The sequence below is a fragment of the Nansenia antarctica genome, assembly GCF_963989245.1.
Source record: "Nansenia antarctica genome assembly, chromosome: 6".
NCBI classification, from domain to species: Eukaryota; Metazoa; Chordata; class Actinopteri; order Argentiniformes; family Microstomatidae; genus Nansenia; species Nansenia antarctica.
In genome coordinates this window covers 7437486-7455431 of record NC_137676.1, presented here as the reverse complement: position 1 = coordinate 7455431, position 17946 = coordinate 7437486, and the positions used below count along the sequence as shown (strand labels likewise).

At 42.3% G+C, this 17946-nt stretch overlaps 2 protein-coding genes across 3 annotated transcripts; both read right to left on the bottom strand.

Annotated features, from left to right (window-relative positions):
- Positions 1-1415: 1415 nt before the first annotated feature.
- Positions 1416-2868, bottom strand: LOC308159739 (uncharacterized protein; the record flags this gene model as incomplete). Its single annotated transcript, XM_080533554.1, has 2 exons — positions 1416-1678; positions 2529-2868. The coding sequence occupies 2 exons, from the start codon at positions 2866-2868 to the stop codon at positions 1416-1418; spliced, it is 603 nt and encodes a 200-aa protein (XP_080389680.1).
- A 1719-nt stretch (positions 2869-4587) lies between these two features.
- On the bottom strand, positions 4588-16909 carry foxp1a (forkhead box P1a). Of its 2 annotated transcripts, none has more exons than XM_080535219.1 (16): positions 16852-16909; positions 15580-15675; positions 12939-13082; positions 12401-12496; positions 10538-10664; positions 10102-10231; positions 9584-9691; positions 8895-8982; positions 8685-8762; positions 8238-8445; positions 7349-7425; positions 7111-7212; positions 6842-6969; positions 6538-6586; positions 5926-6056; positions 4588-5630 (listed from the first exon to the last, which is right to left on the bottom strand). In XM_080535219.1, exons 2-16 carry the CDS (start codon positions 15664-15666, stop codon positions 5471-5473), a joined length of 1713 nt encoding a protein of 570 aa, XP_080391345.1. In that variant the 5' UTR covers positions 15667-15675; positions 16852-16909; the 3' UTR covers positions 4588-5470. The 2 variants fall into 2 exon arrangements, with proteins under 2 accessions (XP_080391345.1, XP_080391346.1); XM_080535220.1 differs by having other exon boundaries at positions 12401-12493.
- Between the last annotated feature and the right edge of the window lie 1037 nt (positions 16910-17946).

The following is a 17946-nucleotide window of genomic DNA, read 5'->3' as shown; positions in this document are numbered from 1 at the left end:
ATTTAGTGTACATTTTCATTTCCTTTTCAAAAGTATTCCATAAATTAACTCCTTTAACTGTTATACATCTTTGTTTTGCATTTGTTCTAATCTTTGTTTTCATAAACATACATATTCCTCTGAGTTAATTGTGCCCAAAACACCAAATTTAACAGCCCTGCTTATCATTTACACCTGAATCCTTGTAACACTAACGAGCACATGACACCAGGGCGGGAAAACAACATCATTGGGCACAATTAGGACATGTTCACTATGGGGTGTACTCACTTTTGTTGCCAGCTGTTTAGACATTAACAGCTGTGTACTGAGTAATTTTCAAAGGACAATAAATCTATACTGTTATTCAAGCAGCACACTGACTACTTTAAGTTATATCAAAGTTTCAGTAGGATAATGTTATCCCCTGAAAGGATATAACAGAATATTTGCACAAATCTAAAGGGTGTACTCACTTTTGAGATATACTGTAGGTCTTTTTAATTTATTTATTTTAAATAAGAAGATTGTATGGATTAATACGGATGTTGAGATTATGACAGAAATAGAAAAAGAAATCACAGTATAAAGTATTTGCTTTATACTATAGTAGTATTCTAGTATTCTACTATTTGAAGGGAAAGCCTCCTCCCAGCATTCAGTCTGGGCCATGCAGTGAGCAAGGTTGTGGTCAGTGAAGTACGCAGGCTGAGCACAATCTCCGAGCAGGATCATGAAAAAGGGGATGCAGATCTATTCTAGTATTTTCTTTATTTTATTTCTTTACTTTATACTGCCTAAGAGACCGACTATCTGGTTGTGAGTACCATTATATAAAATAATCATATATATAATCATCATGTATGGCAATTTTATTTTCATGCAAACATTTGTTATACATCAACATGACCATCAAACCCATATAGCCTACAGCCAGGAAGCATACAACCCCCACCATTTCCTACAATAAGACAAAATACCTTTAATGATTAGCATCCTGAGTTTCTTTCTTTTTTTACGCTATCAACAAGACTGAATGTCTTTTCTTTTTTTTTCTGAGTGGGGCAGTCCCACTCATATTTTTCCATTTTTATTGACAGTTACAGTGAAGATTTAGACAGGAAGGATGGGTTAGGGAATCGAACCGGGGACCCTGCGGTTACATGGTCAGCGCTTAACCCGCTACGCCACCTAAGCGCCCCTTAGCATCCTGAGTTTCAGGTAGTCTACTCTGTCTATTACCCTTGAGCATAGGCCTGTAACAGCATGAATGACACATTTGACCTTTTCCAAACTGAAACTGCATAGCTACCACAATCATATGTAACCAGCTGCTGCTTAACACTTCCTCAAAACCATACCATACAAGTTAATCATGTGCACCATCTGCCCTCATCATTGGTGAGGGGGTGTGGTATACGTCAGAGGGGAATAATTCACCGGAAGCAGACCTCAGATATCTCCATGGCCAGTTCCAGGAGCTCCGCTGTCTCCTGACAGGCCCCGCCGCAACAGCCACAGTCCAGCTCTACGTTGCAGCTGCAGCAGTCCCCTCCGCTCCCCTGGTCACTGGATGTATTGCGGTACTTGAAGGAGGGGAAACAGCGGGTCACGGCTCTCTCGCAGCTGTCCGGTAGCATGACCACCATGTCGTAGAAGCGGCAGTAGAGGCAGGCCAGCAGGATAGTAGCACAGTCCTCTGCATGGTGACATTAAGAAAAAAGGGGGAAATGATTGGAAACTGTTTTTGAGTATAGGCCCCAAAGGTATTCATGAGATAGTGCCAGGAGTTTTTCCTCCCACATGATCTGACCACCACTCTGGGAAAACTCTGGGGCAGTTATGTTAGAATTAGGTACCCAGATATGATCAATCTGTGATAGCGGATGATACTGCATTAACAGAGAGTAGACGGGTTACTGCGTTGACAACATGAATTATTCAGGCTTTTCAAAATCATCACAACAATTTTTTTATAGCGACCTTATTAGCATTGAGTATTCTATCATTTCCTGTAGGATCTTTTTAAGTTACTTGTTGGATAATAATTCAAGAAAATACTTCTGAGGTTCAAGGTTTATTTAAACAAAGTACAGTTTACAAAAATACAGCTGGTGGTCAGGAATGATGAGAACTGGCTGTGGTGATCAAGAGAAGAGAAGGGGCAGAGACCAGCCACAATATGTAAATACAGTTTCAAACAAAGGTCCTATCACAATCACTGTATGGATGCTCGAAGTGTGAAAAGAAGGAGACCCTAAAATGATGTCACCTGGCCTAATGTCATTCCAGGTTAAAGGTCAGGGCAGATTCACAGGAAGTCATCCTAAAATGCCCATATAAGGACAGCACTTCCTGAGGCAAAAACATATGGCTCTTGAGACAAAAGGATGTGTTATGTCATAAAACCCCCTTTTGTCAGGAGACATTCTTTCATAGCCAAAAGCAAGTCAAAAAGGCAGATAATACAGGCCCATACTATATACAGTCCATGCATGTGTGTGTTTAAGTCAAATATACTACATTCCAGAGAGGAGAGACAACAGTACCCCCAGAGTCGGGCTGATGGGATTCGTAGGAGGTGAAGAGGCTGCTGCTGCTGTTGTACTTGTTGGCAGAACACAGAGAGTAACTGGATCCGGCCCATTCGCTGCCTCCCAGGGGATCTGAATCCCCTTTTTCATGGTCCTGCTCGGAGATTGTGCTCAGCCTGCGCACGCCACTGACCACAACCTTGCTCGCTGGCGGCCCAGACTGAATGCTGGGAGGAGAGACGACTTTCCCTTCAAGTACATAATTGAGGCTCATTATCTTGTACTTACATCGCTTCATCATCATCATCATCATCATCATTATCGTCATCACTGTCATCACTGTCATCACTGTCATCGTCATCATTGTCGTAGTCAGAGACAGAGATAGAGATCACATATTTAGTCACATTATCAAAACATTTTCATCTACTGGTATACTTTATTATTCAACACACCATTTGCATGTCTCTCTGCGAAGTGAGACCTGAGATGGAGGGCTTTTAGGGAGGCAGAATGCCCCATAGAGTCCTAAAGAGGAGTGAGTATCGATTTTCAGCTTTCATTCAGAATCAGTTTCCTCTCTCTGAACGTTACCATATACTGTAGAGAAATATACAGAGATCCTGTAAAAATCCTAGTCTAAAATCCTCCCTTTTTTAATAGTTTGGGCATTTATTTTTTGCTGAGCTCACTTGGTAATATGGGGATATACATGTACCAACAATGAACAACCACAATCAGGCATATTGAATGCATTCAGTTATAATGTTAACAATCACAAGTCCACCCTGCCCCATGTTTCTTCTTCTCAAGATATCATCCACAAATTGGAGGAACAACTCTATTTACAACTCTGTTGTACCTGTTACTGTCACCACCTTGCTGTAACTAAACAAACAACTGTTGAAACTTACCCTGGGTTACCACAGGACTGTCCATCCTAGTTTTGAAAGAAGCTGTCTCATTGGTAATAGAGATGCTTGATTGTTGTGTTGTCATCTGATTAAGACACGAATTTAATAGTAATAGACTGATATCATGCTAGGTGAGATTTAAAGACAGATGATTGCATGCACGCTGGACGCGCAAAGAAACAAGATTTACAACGAAGGCTACTTGGGAATAGATTGGAATATTATAGCAATACAACAACAAAAAAGGACTTTACCTGAAACCGACTGTCACGAAGGTCAGCTATAAAAACGTGTAGAAAATGTTGGCCAATCAAAACATCCGACGCGTGTATTCGGCAGGGTAGGGTACCAGTGATGTTGGAAGGAGCGGAGAATACTCGCAGAACACACCCACGGTGCGTCCAGCCAATCAGACAACACACACGGTGCGTCCAGCCAATCAGACAACGCAAATAGGCTTCGCTTTGTTGACAGCGGGATCTGTTTGATTATGGCCAGTAGAAAGTAGTTATCATAATTATCTAGGCACCATAGCCATGTATGGAAAGAACTAATTTCCCAAGTTAACTTAAGAATGAATCGTATATGTCTGTTAACTGTGTGCCATCATCATCATCATCATCATAATAATATAACTGATTTCAACTACAGCTTTTGCATAACATCATAATGGCTAATGTAATGTTTTTTCTACACTAATGACCACAAACTGTCACACATTTCAGTAACACCTACCGTGATGCTATAGATTTCTCTGTGGAGTGTAAGCTAAAGCTAGCTGGTCTTTTTCTTAATGGTGTGATCGCTATATGAGGACATTAACAGTGAATGAGTCTCCTGCCAAATAGTGGCTTCACCTCACCTTCCTTCCTCCCATTAGATACTCATTACCACAAACCGACTCCAGCGAGGCCATTACCACAATGTTAAAAGAGGCCATAACTCACCTCTACACACACTGTACTGTACACACAATGATGATAAACGCCGCAAGTGATAGGTGTGGTTTGTCTCTGTTAAGTTTATTGAACACACACACACGCACGCACACACACATACACACGCGCGCACACACACACACGCACACACACACAAACACACACAAACACACAGAGGGAAATTCATTCTGAATTTATTATTTATAGAGACAGGTCTTAGTGCTCAATAATGGCAATGTACATTTACAAGATCAAAGATTATGCACTCAAGACAAGGAAATTAAGCAATGGTTGGAGTAGGAAGGAGGGAGGGTGGAGGGGGGGAGATAGACAAATAGTACACACGAAAAAATTAATCTGGTTGAAGGTTAGGGTTACATTAATCATATTTTGTTGGCAGTGTAAGGTTCCCCCCTTACAAAAGAAACCAATAAAACCTCACTCTCAGAGATTCATGACATCATGTCACAACGGGAAACACAAGAGTAAGCTAATATCTGGCTGCGGAGACAGCCGAGTGTAAAAACAACCAAGATCAGGGTGGAGGGAAGGGAGGGGGGGGGGGGACATTCATTATGAAGTGCTGACCATAAACATCCCCATTGCTTTGGTTATTCCTAAACACATTTTTCAAAAGGAGAGAGACATGGAAAGAAAGAAAGAAAAAAAAAAACAGAGGGAAAGAAAACAACAACTCCCCCATGGAAGAGATTCATTGTACTGCCTCAAGTTAACCCCCTAGGAAGCATTATTTTTAGGCAAGTGACCACAGCTTAAAGCTAGTCATGTCTCTGTGGAACCACACCGGGTGATGGACCGCACCGGTTTTCCGCTGGCCCGTCTGTGGTCGTCACTTTGCATGTCAGTTCAGAACGGATACAAGACCCCCCACATACTGATGTGGCCCATACAACAGCGAGTACAAAATATACTAAATAAACGCAAATAAATACAAAGTAGTTCCTCAATAGGGAAACGTTGTGTGTTGTGTGTGCGTGTGTGTGTGCATTGTGTGTGTATGTGAGAAGCAGTCCTCCCAAGAGTCATTTGATGTATCAGTGTGGTGGTAGTCTTGCGTTGGAGAGAGACAGATTGGTCCTGTGTGTCAGAGCGAAGGCACATGGTGCAGTGGCAGGTTGGGCTTGCCTGGGCTACCACAGTCTTCATCATGGTCCCCGTCCGGACACTCATCTGTACTCTCACCCTCGGGGGATTCAGGGGGCAGACTCTCACATATCTCCTCATCCACTTGCTCTTCTTTTACGCTGAGTTGGTAAACAAAGAAAAGTCACGACGTGGAAAAAAGGAGAGGCTTGGTTGAGGAACCGTTAGAGGTGCTGGCTTAAATAAATAAATATAGGCATCTTATAGGACTCTCTCAATAGGAGAGGAGAGTCTCGGTTCTCACAATCTTCATCAAAAAAACATCCATAAGACGATCCAGAAGAGAACCGAATATAACTGATTCATTCAAATCCATCAGCCAGTTCCCATGCTAAAGCTGAGGAAAAAGCACTTCTCTTTAATCAAATCTAATTCTGAGGGGGGTGAAACACTCACACAGCTTGTCGCGGTGAGTATTCTGCGCTGCTGTCGCTGTGGGATCCGTTTCCGTGCCAGAACGCCCCATTTATCTCATCCTGGAGCAGCTGGGGCAGGGAGTTGTACATGCTACTGTCTGAACCTCCAGCCTGGGTGGAGATAACATTTCATTAGGTTTTACAGCACAGTAAACAGTTCACACTTGAATTGACGTATTCCAAAAAAAAAAAAAAAATGAGTGTTTTATGAGAAGTATCAAACTTAGTAGTATTTGATGAGGTAAGTATCCGGTTGTTAAGTCGTGACGTGTTTCCGGGTCCAAAGTTGGCTGAGGCGCTCTCTTCGAAATGCCTCAGTAATAATAATAATTCATTATATTTACAGTATATAGCGCTTTTACGAGGCTCAAAGACCCTGACAATATGGGGAAAACGGGAAAGTGCTGTGTCCCTTGTTGTATGAATAGATCCGAGTCTAAAAAACGATTAAACTGTCATTCTACCACTGTAGTACACTGGTACTCTGGTGCGGGGAATTTCTGGTTTGGACCCGGAAATTGCTAAACGTCACGTTTGACGTCAGACTTAACAACCGAATAGATAGAGCTGCAGAGATTGCAGTCTCCCATACCTGAGGATTGAAGACGGATGAGCTCTGACCGTGGGCGGATCTGGCAGATCTGCAGTAAAACCACAACCATGTTTAAGAACACAGGTGGGAAGTACAAGTCACCACTCACAAGCTATTGACACCAACTGCCATGTAAATCAGCAATCTTCTGGCAACTTTAACTAAGCTGTGCTGACCCAGGGGATCTGTTTGTGCTACATAGCCAGCTCTGACTGTCGTTGTCGTTGCCATGCGACACAGCACCGACTGATTCCGGGACCGCTAAGCTAAGCTGAGAGGGGAAACCGTGGTTTGGACAACATACCCGTTCCCAGTGGTCTTCTGGGGCCTTCTCCTCTGATACTCCATCTCATCCACCGTCCACACAGCTCCTTTCACATTCTCCCGACGCACAAAACACTTGTGGAGGCTGAGGTTGTGTCTCACTGCGTTCTGTGGGGTTAAGAAAATAAAACATCAATTAAATTAAGACTTGAGAAGAATTCATCACCAGCGCTTCAACGTGAGGACAAGTGTACTCATATCCATATACAGATAACTGTGAAACAGACATATGATATATGGCCTTCATACCTTCCATGTTGCTGCATTGCGTCTGAAATAGGCAAAGGTCCGTGTGAACCAATTGTAGATTTCATTTAGTGTCAGCTGTTTGTGAGGTGATTCAAATAATGCCTGGAAAAATGTAAAGGGGACACAAAAGAAAAAAAAATCAAACAATATACATGACTACTGTCAGCAGATTCTATTGTGTCATTATTAGATACTGGAAAAGTAATTTAAAAATAAATGAAAGGTTGCGGTTCCTTACCTGGCGTATGAGCGATGCATATGTAAATGGAGGTCTAACCTCAGTGCGCAGGTAGAACTCTTTATTCTGAACAATATCTGTTGAAATATAAACAACATCACTAAATATTGACTTTTGGTTTACTATAAAGACTGTTAACTCACCTTGGTTTACTATCACACTGCTAACTCACCTTGGTTTACTATCACACTGCTAACTCACCTTGGTTTACTAACTCACTGCTAAGTCACCTTGGTTTACTATCACACTGCTAGCTCACCTTGGTTTACTATCACACTGCTAACTCACCTTGGTTTACTAACTCACTGCTAAGTCACCTTGGTTTACTATCACACTGCTAGCTCACCTTGGTTTACTAACTCACTGCTAACTCACCTTGGTTTACTAACTCACTGCTAAGTCACCTTGGTTTACTATCACACTGCTAGCTCACCTTGGTTTACTAACTCACTGCTAGCTCACCTTGGTTCACTATCACACTGCTAACTCACCTCGGTTTACTAACTCACTGCTAACTCACCTTGGTTTACTAACTCACTGCTAACTCACCTTGGTTTATTAACTCACCTTGGTTTATTATCACACTATTAACTCACCGTGGTTTACTATCACACTGCTAAGTCACCTTGGTTTCACTATCACACTGCTAGCTCACCTTGGTTTCACTATCACACTGCTAGCTCACCTTGGTTTCACTATCACACTGCTAACTCACCTTGGTTCACTATCACACTGCTAAGTCACCTTGGTTTACTAACTCACTGCTAAGTCACCTTGGTTCACTATCACACTGCTAGCTCACCTTGGTTCACTATCACACTGCTAGCTCACCTTGGTTTACTAACTCACTGCTAAGTCACCTTGGTTCACTATCACACTGCTAGCTCACCTTGGTTCATAGTTTTGCAGTACTTCTCAGAGTATCGTCTCCGTATGGGGCTCCCGGCGTACAGGCTGTTGGGAGTGAGGCCGGGGGAGGACTCGTTGAGAGGTGTCAGGGGAGTGGAGGGCGCAGTGGCACTTTGAGACAGGCTCATGAGAGGAGGCACCTTGGGGAACGTCGCTTGGGGGAAGGAGACACTCGACACGAGATTCACCTGCAAAAATCATGACAACGTAGCTTTCAACCAATCGTCACCCTTAGAGAGCAACAAAACAGCAAACAAATCATACAAACTTGGATATTTTGACGAACACAAAGACATTTACATTTTTGGCATTTAGCAGACGCCTTTATCCGAAGCTACTTACAGCAAATACATTTGACTAAGTAAGTGAATCATCTATCCATCAGTCATAGCAGGAAACAGTAATCTATAAGACTGTGAAGACTTACTGGTTGTGCTGCTGGTTTTGGCTCGCATGAATTGAGGTGAGCCATCATGGCTTGCAGTCGTTCCTTATCCTTTATGAGCTGCACGGGGGGGGGGGGGGGGGGGGGGGAAGAAGCAACAATGTATATATTTAGAAGCAGAGAAAATAAAGAACATCTCGTCCTAATTGACAGAAATACACCCAAGGTTTTTTTTTTTTTAAGAGGCTGTACCTGTGATTCTAGCTGCTGGACCACCTGCATCTGAACACGGCACTGCGCTGTACTCTTGTCATCCAGTGTGTGTTCACTGTTCAGATGTCTGAGGAAAGACACATTTCAGTCATGCTTCATTTCGGTCGTGCTTCAGACAGATGCTGTGCAACAGATATGGTCTGATAACAGTCCAGGGCGTCAGTGCTATAGGATAACCACACCTGATGTGAGACAGTGGGGCTAGTATTGATCCCCTTATGGAGTGCTCTGTGATAAATAGTTTAAGAACAAAATACTCTCTCATAAATGATTCAAGTACACGGCTGCCAGGAATCGATAGAACCGACGGTGTATGTGCATCGATGGCGCCAAAAAGGAAGAGAAGAGAATAACTCTTCTTCCATCGTTTCCTTACAGCCGTGCGTAAGAAAGTAAGAAGAACCGTCTCTGGGATGCATCAGCAACATGTGGAGCCTAAGCAAACAGAGTAACTGCCCTCCAGAGACGGCTAGGATTATTATTACAGCAGTTGAGATGGACTCCCATTTACTTTGTGTGTGTGTGTGCGTGTGTGCGCGCGTGTATGCGCACACGTGTGTGTGTGTGTGTGTGTGTGCGCGAGTGTGTATGCGCACATGTGTGTGTGTGTGTGTGTGTGTGTGTGTGTGTGCGTGCATATAACATAGAGGGGTATCATCATCACTCACTTAAGAAATGCCTGAAAGTCTCCAAAGACAGTCTCACAGCCGGGCCATTTGCACATCCCGTGCCCGTACAGAGGATGGCTGGTCTGTGGGTGCTCCTCCAGAGAGCCGCTGTAGAGAGAGGGGTGGATAAGATAGAAGTCATGTCTGTCACGAGATACGGTCGCCTGCTCTCGACGACCAGGGGAGGCTGGTGAAGGTAGAAATCAAGAGGACAAACTCTCTCATTGTAATGTATGGAATGAGGAATGGTATCAAAAACATCCTCTGATTTCGAACTCCACCAGCCTAACCCTTTTGGAAGAGAGGGAGAGTCAAAATAGTGAAAATAACACCGCTCATCTGCCATCAGACTTATTAGCTGAGGTGCTGGAGCTGAAGAGTATCAAACAGAGTGCAAACAAAAAAGCAACATCCTCACACTCAAATCTGTGCAAACAATTGCGATCTTTCGGGTCATAGACCTTCTTCAGGCATGCGAGGGAGAGAGGGACATTCAAAATGACCACACACACACACACCTGTCCATTCTCTTTGGGAGACCAAACGCGTGATGACCGTTGGTGGCGGACTGCAGGCCGTAAAGCTGGTTATTCTGAAGAGTGGGAGACTTCTCTCCACCTGAGCACTGGTTGGCACCGTTCTCAAACCCTTGATTTACAAAAACAGACAATTCAAATTCAGTTCATGAATAATACTAATCAATTACATATTTAACAATACATCTGCCATAATGAAACTACAAACAATGAGTATTCTATCTATTCTATTCTAGCATTTATCTTTATATTGTATCTTTATCTATTGTATTTTAGACTACCTATTTTAAGTCTGCTGCTATAACGGATGAATTTCCCCCTCGGGGATCAATAAAGTATCTATCTATCTATCCAGATCCAGGCAGTGCAGGATGAGTGTAAAAGACGGTGGGGGTGGGGTGGAGGGAGGCACACTGACCCTGGGCGTGGGAGGGGCTGAGGGGCAGGACCGACAGGAGGCCGTGCCTCTGCAGGCTGAGGAGGTGCTGCTGCTGCACCTGCAGGAGCTGCTGCTGGATGGCTACCTGCTGGGCTGAGATCTGCTGCTGCAGGGTGGGGGGGAAACACACACACACACACACACACACACGTCTATTACACATCTGTTACAATGCTCCTTCAACTTGGAATGTACTTCAGAAAAAGTTGAAACGTAGCATGTTCATTCCACTCTCTGACTTTAAACGGTGTGTTACAGAGACTTTGAATCACACATGCAAATGTGCTTAGGTTATCTTTAATAAGCCTGTTTCTGTTGCTTGTTTGTTGTTATTTTATGTTGTATATTGTATGTTTTTATACTGTATGTGTGGTGCCTCTTAATTAAGTGCTGCTTCTCTTGGCCAGGGCTCATTTGAAAAAGAGGCTACTGTCTCAATATGACTACCCTGGTTAAATAAAGGATTATTATTATTAATAATAATAATAATAATAATAATAATCAGAGAGGGTTGCCAGATTGGGCAGGTTTAGGCCTCTGGTCAGGCTGGAGTGTGTTGATTAAATCTGGCATCTCTGCTATCAGTCCAGCCCCAGTAGTATAGACCACAGAGGGGAGGCTGGGAATCAGATGTAAGGCCTGGCAGCAATACTAATCAGGAGAGTGAAGCGAGAATAGAAAGCAGTATGTTTGGTTGACAGCTACATGCATAACATGAAAGGGATAATATTACAAGGATAATATAAACACACAAAAACAAGAGGTTATAATTACATAAATTTTTTTGGCATTTAGCAGACGCCTTTATCCAAAGTGACTTACAACAAATACATTTGTCTAAATAAGTGAATCATCTATCCATCAGTCATAGCGAGAACAAGTAATCTATGCTCGGGCCAGGCGCCATTGGCAGTCATAATTCTAGAAGAAGGAAGAATTACGTTTTTTTCTTTTTTCATTCTTATTTATTTACAGTAGAGAAACTGTACAGGGGGGGGTAGAGGGGATGAAACGGTCTTAGGGACAGTTAATTACTCTGGTTACACAGTTATGTCCTTCATTACATTTCCTGAACGCTAGCATCCACATTTTTTCTTCTTCTTTATGTTCTTTTTTGAGTGGGTGTTACGTCCCTAGTGTGTGGTCCTGTGTGTGTTTTGTTTGTTTCTTGTGGTCTCTCCCAGGTGATTGTCCTTCCTCCTGCCTATTGCCATGGTGACGGCCTGATTGGGCACACCTGTGCTCAATCCTCAATCAAGGGTGGAGGGAGGATAAAAGGCCTGGAGAGACACTGCAATGGTGCCAGTGGGCCAGACGACAACTCCCAAGTTGTCAGCTGTAGTTTTGTAGATCTTAGTTTTGTAGGTTGTGTTTGTTAATGTTGCCATTTAGCCTTAATTGTATTTGATCGTTTAGTTAGGGTTAGGGTTACCACTTGGTCAGTTAATTAATTTAACTTTATCCTTTATTATTATACATCAGATTTTTCGCTCTTCCTTTATAGTGTAGTTTTCAGTTTGTGTGTTTCTCGGAAACCTGTTTGTTACTATTTTACAATAAATCTTGTTTATTTTATATTTTCCCCATCTCCTCTGGTTCTTGTCCCCCCCGGTTTTATCTAATTGTTACACCCCATATCCCTAGACCTTATATGGGGTCGTAACAGTGGGGCAGACCCACTCTTATATTTCACATTTTTATTGGATAGAGATAGTGTAGAGAGACAGGAAAGTAAGGACGAGAGGGTATGTCAGCAGGGCTTGGGCCTGATTCGAACCCATGCAGACATAGGAATGTGTGTGCCTGTAGGCCATGCTACTGGACCACCCCACGCCAGCCTACCTCTTGACTGCTGGATTTCCCAGCATGCTTCTGGTGTAGGAGCTGGGTGTTGAACTGATCCTGTTGCTGCTTACACAGCTCCTGTATGTGTTGCTGCTGAAGAAGGGGTTCAATCATTACTGTGTGCTTCTTCATTACTACCAGCACAGTGCAATACCCACACGATAGAGATAATAGCTATTTTTTTTTAAATGTAACAAAATAATACATTGAATTGCATGTAATGCAGATTAAGGCCATTTACATATGTATCATACTGTATCTGTCATCTCACACACACACACACACACACACACACACACACACACACTTTCGATCACACTTTAATGCTTTAATAATTTATTTGGATTGACAAGTAGGATACATATCATGCAAGATCCAAATATTACTAAAAAGAGGTCTTAACAGCAACAAAGGGTAAGCCCACAATATGCACAATGCACACACACACACACACACACACACACACACACACACACACACACACACACACACACACACACACACACACACACACACACACACACACACACTGTACCTGGTGTAACATGAGTGCTTTCTGCTGCTGGAGCAGGACCTTGAGCTGCTGTGGGCTGAGGACTTGCTGTTGGAGCATCTGCTGCATCTGCTGAGCTGGCGTCTCCACCGGTGGTGTCATCATGGACAAGGACACTGGAACCTGCTATTAGGACACAGGAACAGAGATGGGCAATAATTAGCCTAGGTACTGTACCTACTCATCATAATATAACAATAATAACAATAATAATAATATTATATGCCATTTAGCTGACGCTTTTCTCCAGAGCGATTTATATTGCAGTGAGTGCATACATTTATATAAAAATGTATGCACTCACTGCAATGTAAATCGCTCTGGATAAAAGCGTCAGCTAAATGTCATATATTATTATTATTATTATTATTATTATGATTATGGTCGCAGGAATCGAACCCACAACCTAAGCATTGTTAGAGCCATGCTCTACCAACTGAGCCACAGAGGACCATATATAGAGGACAGGCTCATTGTATCATCATCATCATCATCATCATCATCATCATGTGAAAGAAACAAATAGATCTGCAATTTAATTCAGTTGACCCGAGCTAAACCATGTTCCTTCATTTAATTGCATTGCAATCACTGAGAGTTTATATACTTTTAAGATCAGGATTTACTGACTTGTAACTTTAGAATGAGATAATAAACTTTTACCGGAAAGATGAAAATAAAAAATAAAAACAATGGCAACAACATCATTGAAATGCCTTCCAGGGAATTAGAAAACAAAAACAACTTCTGCAAGTCATCTAGCAATTACCACTCCCTCTCCCTTGTTGTCTAACACTCAAAGCTTTGGATGTTGTTTACAGTAAACATAAACAGAATAATTAAAGTTGCATATATAAATAATGAATACGGGATGAGTGGGATACAGGGCATGTTTGCAAAAACAGAACCCGGGATTGCATTTTAATTAAGGTCTAAACCACAAAAAAAACAGCTTTTTCACAAGGCTGGGTCTGTTTTGGTTAGGGTAAACAAACTGCCGGAGGATGTCAGAGAGGCTTGAAGCTAACAATAATAGTGGGTTGTCTAGGAGTTGTTCCTTTCCCACAGAACGCACTGATGCAGGTGCTCATAGAGGCTTTGATATAGTACCCTGTAACAGAGGCTGGAAACAGAAAGATCCTAATGTGCATGATAGTTGTCTTATCTGTCAGTGGGGAGTGTAATACTATAAGATAACACTTTCATGTAATAAGGAAATTAAGCCTATCTAAAAATTGAGTTAGGGTAAGGGTTAGGACGTTAAACAAGATTGACGGTAAAAATAACTTTCTTTCCAAAGTTCACGTTGCAATGCCAAGAAAAAAAAAGAAAAAAAGAGAAAGAGAAAAGCCCAAGACACTGTGCTGGCTAATAGCCTAAAGGATTTCTATGGACACCATCATCACAACAAAAACCTAATCCTTGTTTCCATGACGGCAGACAAGTCTAAACATCTTGTGTTATTGTTATGTCGATGTGACTGAAAGCCACAAAGTCATGAACGACGTATGTAAACAGAGATCTGATTGCAGAGGGAATACTCTGAAACCAATGTTTCCGAAACCCTAAAAAAATATATAGTCTAGTCTACAGAACAAGTAACAAACACTAAGTTACAGATTCAATGGTAGCAGCCTAAATAGCTTCTGTTGAGCAGAATACAGAAACAGCAGCAACTGAATCAGTCACACACACCCATGCACATAAACACATAGTAGTAGTGGTATGCCTTTTTTTCTTTGACTTAAGACAGTTGCACTAACTACTTACAGTAGCACCGCGATGAACAGAGTAGTACAAACATGGAATAACACTTCCCACCAAATAAGCAATTCAAACAATACAATACTGTAAGTAGCCTAATAGCAGAGATTCAAAAGCCTACATTATTATTCCAACAAACCTGATAAATTCCATTTACAGTGGCTGTCCTTGGAAGAGCAGGAAAGACATGGGTTGAAGGAGATACAGCCGAGAACTGTGCTACCCAGCCAGGCTGTCTGACAGAGTACCCGTGTGCATAAGCAAAACTAACCAATAACAAACTGATCCCGCCCCCAACAACAAGATCCCTCCTCTAGTCTAAGATGGCTCAGAGCTCTCCTTCCCCATCTCTGGTATTCTCCCCAATTACCACGAAAAGAAATATGGATACTTGATACATATAACATAGTATACACATATTCTATTTATAGAAAGTTCTCTGAGGAAGAGAGAATACTGGGGGTGAGAGCTTCACAGAGAGATGAGGCTGTCCAATAAAGGGCATTGTAAAACCTCATCCATGACATTGAAACACAGTTGTGGTTGATCCCTGAGATCACGGAGGTGTCTGTCCTCCGACATCATCAGGCTGACAGTTGGCTGGCTACTTCTACATGGTACTGAGGGACTAAGTGGGTCAGGCATTCTCTGTTCCCTCTCAGGTGGAGGGTCCCTCTAACATGTAGGCCAGGGTTTACAACAACTGTAACATTAGGCTAACTGTAGCATAGCATAGCCAGGTTCTGACAGCTAGGGGGAACCGCAGCAATGCAGGCTACGTTTTGACAAGCATAGTAACCTGGCGTTGCTTTGGGCGATCAACTCCGGACCCTTCAGGAGATGGAATTTGGCTGCTCACCCAATCATCTCTCTCAGCACTGTCCCCATTCTCCGTCTGATTGGTTGGACTGCGGCTGGTTGTCTGATCTGACCCAGACTCATGCATCTGGACTCACTAACCAGAGAAACAAAAAAAACAACAACAACAACAGATCAGTCTATTTTATTCAACAAACATCTTTGCTAGGCTAGGAGGCCTAATGTTGCAAACACTTCGCATTCGAAAGACAGCATTTTACAGTGCTAACCAATCTCTTCTCACCACATAACATTCTCTCCTGACAGGGAGGGGGGTGTGGGTGGGGCGAGGGGGTATACTATTTGTTGAATAACTGATTGCTGCCATAGTTACGGTAAACAAAGAGGCCCTGGGTTGGTGTTTATGAGCAAACAACATAGTCCTTCTGGAGCAATTTACCATTAACCAGGTGGTGTGATAAACAGCACTGGCAGGTAGCACAATATAAAGGGAGAGTCTTGTATACAGCTAAGGAACATTATAAACAAAAACAGCCCAGCTAGCATAAACACCAAGACAACCTAAAGACAAACAAACTCTCTGAGTTGGGAAAGACCGAGCTAATATCCATGATCAACAGAAACTGAGAGCCTGTTCTTATGAGCCTTTTCTGGAGATTATAGGATGCAGTTTTGCACTGGATTGGATCAAATATTGACTTCAAAGCTTAATGAAAAAGTAGGCCTAATCCTGGTTAATTCGCATCCCACAGCAAGGTTGAATTCAGTTGTTCTTTGTTTAACACAGCAACGTGTTTCATCCTGATCATATGTCCTTCAACATACCCAAAGTCAGATTTTCCCAGAGCTAGGCTACAAAAAAACAACACAGCAGACAACACAAACATGAGGATTCTAGGGGAGAGGTGAATCCTGACTGAATACTCAAACTGTAAACACAGAGGAAAGCCTTTGAATTTGTAGAAAGCTGTAGGCTATATGTACGTGGAAATGCCAGGAGGATACATAAAAAAATAATAATCATAAATTAAATTGGCAGCGCAACTATCAACTGGGGAAAGACTAGCCTCAGGCCAAAACTATCAATGTAAGGAATCTATTTTGAGTTGTTATTGTCTTGCATTACTGTGGCTTTGTGTAAGAAATGTTTTACGAATCTCTATTGTCTTTCTATGAAGCATTATGTCAATAGTATGTCAATATACTACCAAAATATTAACTTTAGCGACAGAGAGTGAGAGACTAGCCTAACCTTAATAACATGCCATGATTTTATAGGCTATAAACACTATCAATGAATGAGTGTCCATACCTCAAGTCTGAGAAGGCAGATAGCTGGGGGTGTTAGGCCTAAGCTGCGCTCAGAGGAGAATGAACAGGTACCAATGTGGACTGATCACATATTATGAGCAGGTGCTTGTCAGAGTTACGCCCGTTTGCAATAACACAAACACTCAACAAATAGAGCAAAAGTAAACAATAGCCTACCGGTCGCTCATCTCTTGCTTATCTCCATAGGGGTGAAGGATATATTCAAATAAATAGTAAAATAGGTAATTATTTTACCTATTTGTATAGTAAAATAGGCTACATAAAATGGCTATTGTGAGGGGGCAAATTCCACTACTAATGATAGGCTAGTTGTTTTCAGACAGATCAACAACATCATTTCATCAGCTGGGTTATTTTTCCAAGTCGGATGGAAAAGGAAATGTGCTGCTTTTTGAGGACCAAACATTTCCATCCTTCCCTTGGTTTGGAGGTCTAACATTCAGATGACTTTCCCCCCCTTTGTATTATGCCTGGCTATATCCACTGAGCCACAAACCAAAAAAGTGCCCTAAACCAAATTGTACTGATTTGGTCCAACTTACCTTTTTCTGAGGAACAATTAGCCTAAGTGAAATGCAATTATAATGAGATTGTTGTTCAAATGCTGTTTACTCATTAGCATTTGAATAAGCGTACACAGTTAAGATCACTGTTGATTGGCATCTCCCATTCTAAACTGTGTGGGCGGTGCTCTCTCCCCTCTCACTTGGGGTAGTGAGATAGCTGGCCGGGCAGAACCAAATTGTCTCTCTACCCTACAAGGGCCCGTCTATCGTAAACAACCTACAGCCAGTCAAGGGGCCAATACAGGCAGGATGCTTTGCCACCAATCAGCATTTTTGCAACCACGTTTCTCTCTTGCATACATACATAGCCCTGTCTGTCAACTCAATGCAATCCAACTCTAGTAAACGCGGCTAACTAATCTTGCCCACATGAAAATAAAAAGCAGAACAGGCCATCTATCTACATGTTCATTATTGATAGCTGATGCACTGATTGAACCGGGATTTGGGAGATGTCAGTATAGTGTGTCGCCTTGGCCAATGGTCGGGTGGGTGTGGGCTAAATCTGG

What these genes read in the sequence shown, in the direction of transcription:
- foxp1a (XM_080535219.1), bottom strand. Translation starts at nt 15,666, where the DNA reads ATGCATGAGTCTGGGTCAGATCAGACAACCAGCCGCAGTCCAACCAAT. An exon ending in GACTTTCAGGCATTTCTTAA is followed by an intron (nt 8,983 to 9,583) that starts GTGAGTGATGAT and finishes GTCTTTCCTCAG; the next exon opens with ACATCTGAACAGTGAACACA. An exon ending in CAAAACCAGCAGCACAACCA is followed by an intron (nt 8,446 to 8,684) that starts GTAAGTCTTCAC and finishes TGATTTTTGCAG; the next exon opens with GTGAATCTCGTGTCGAGTGT.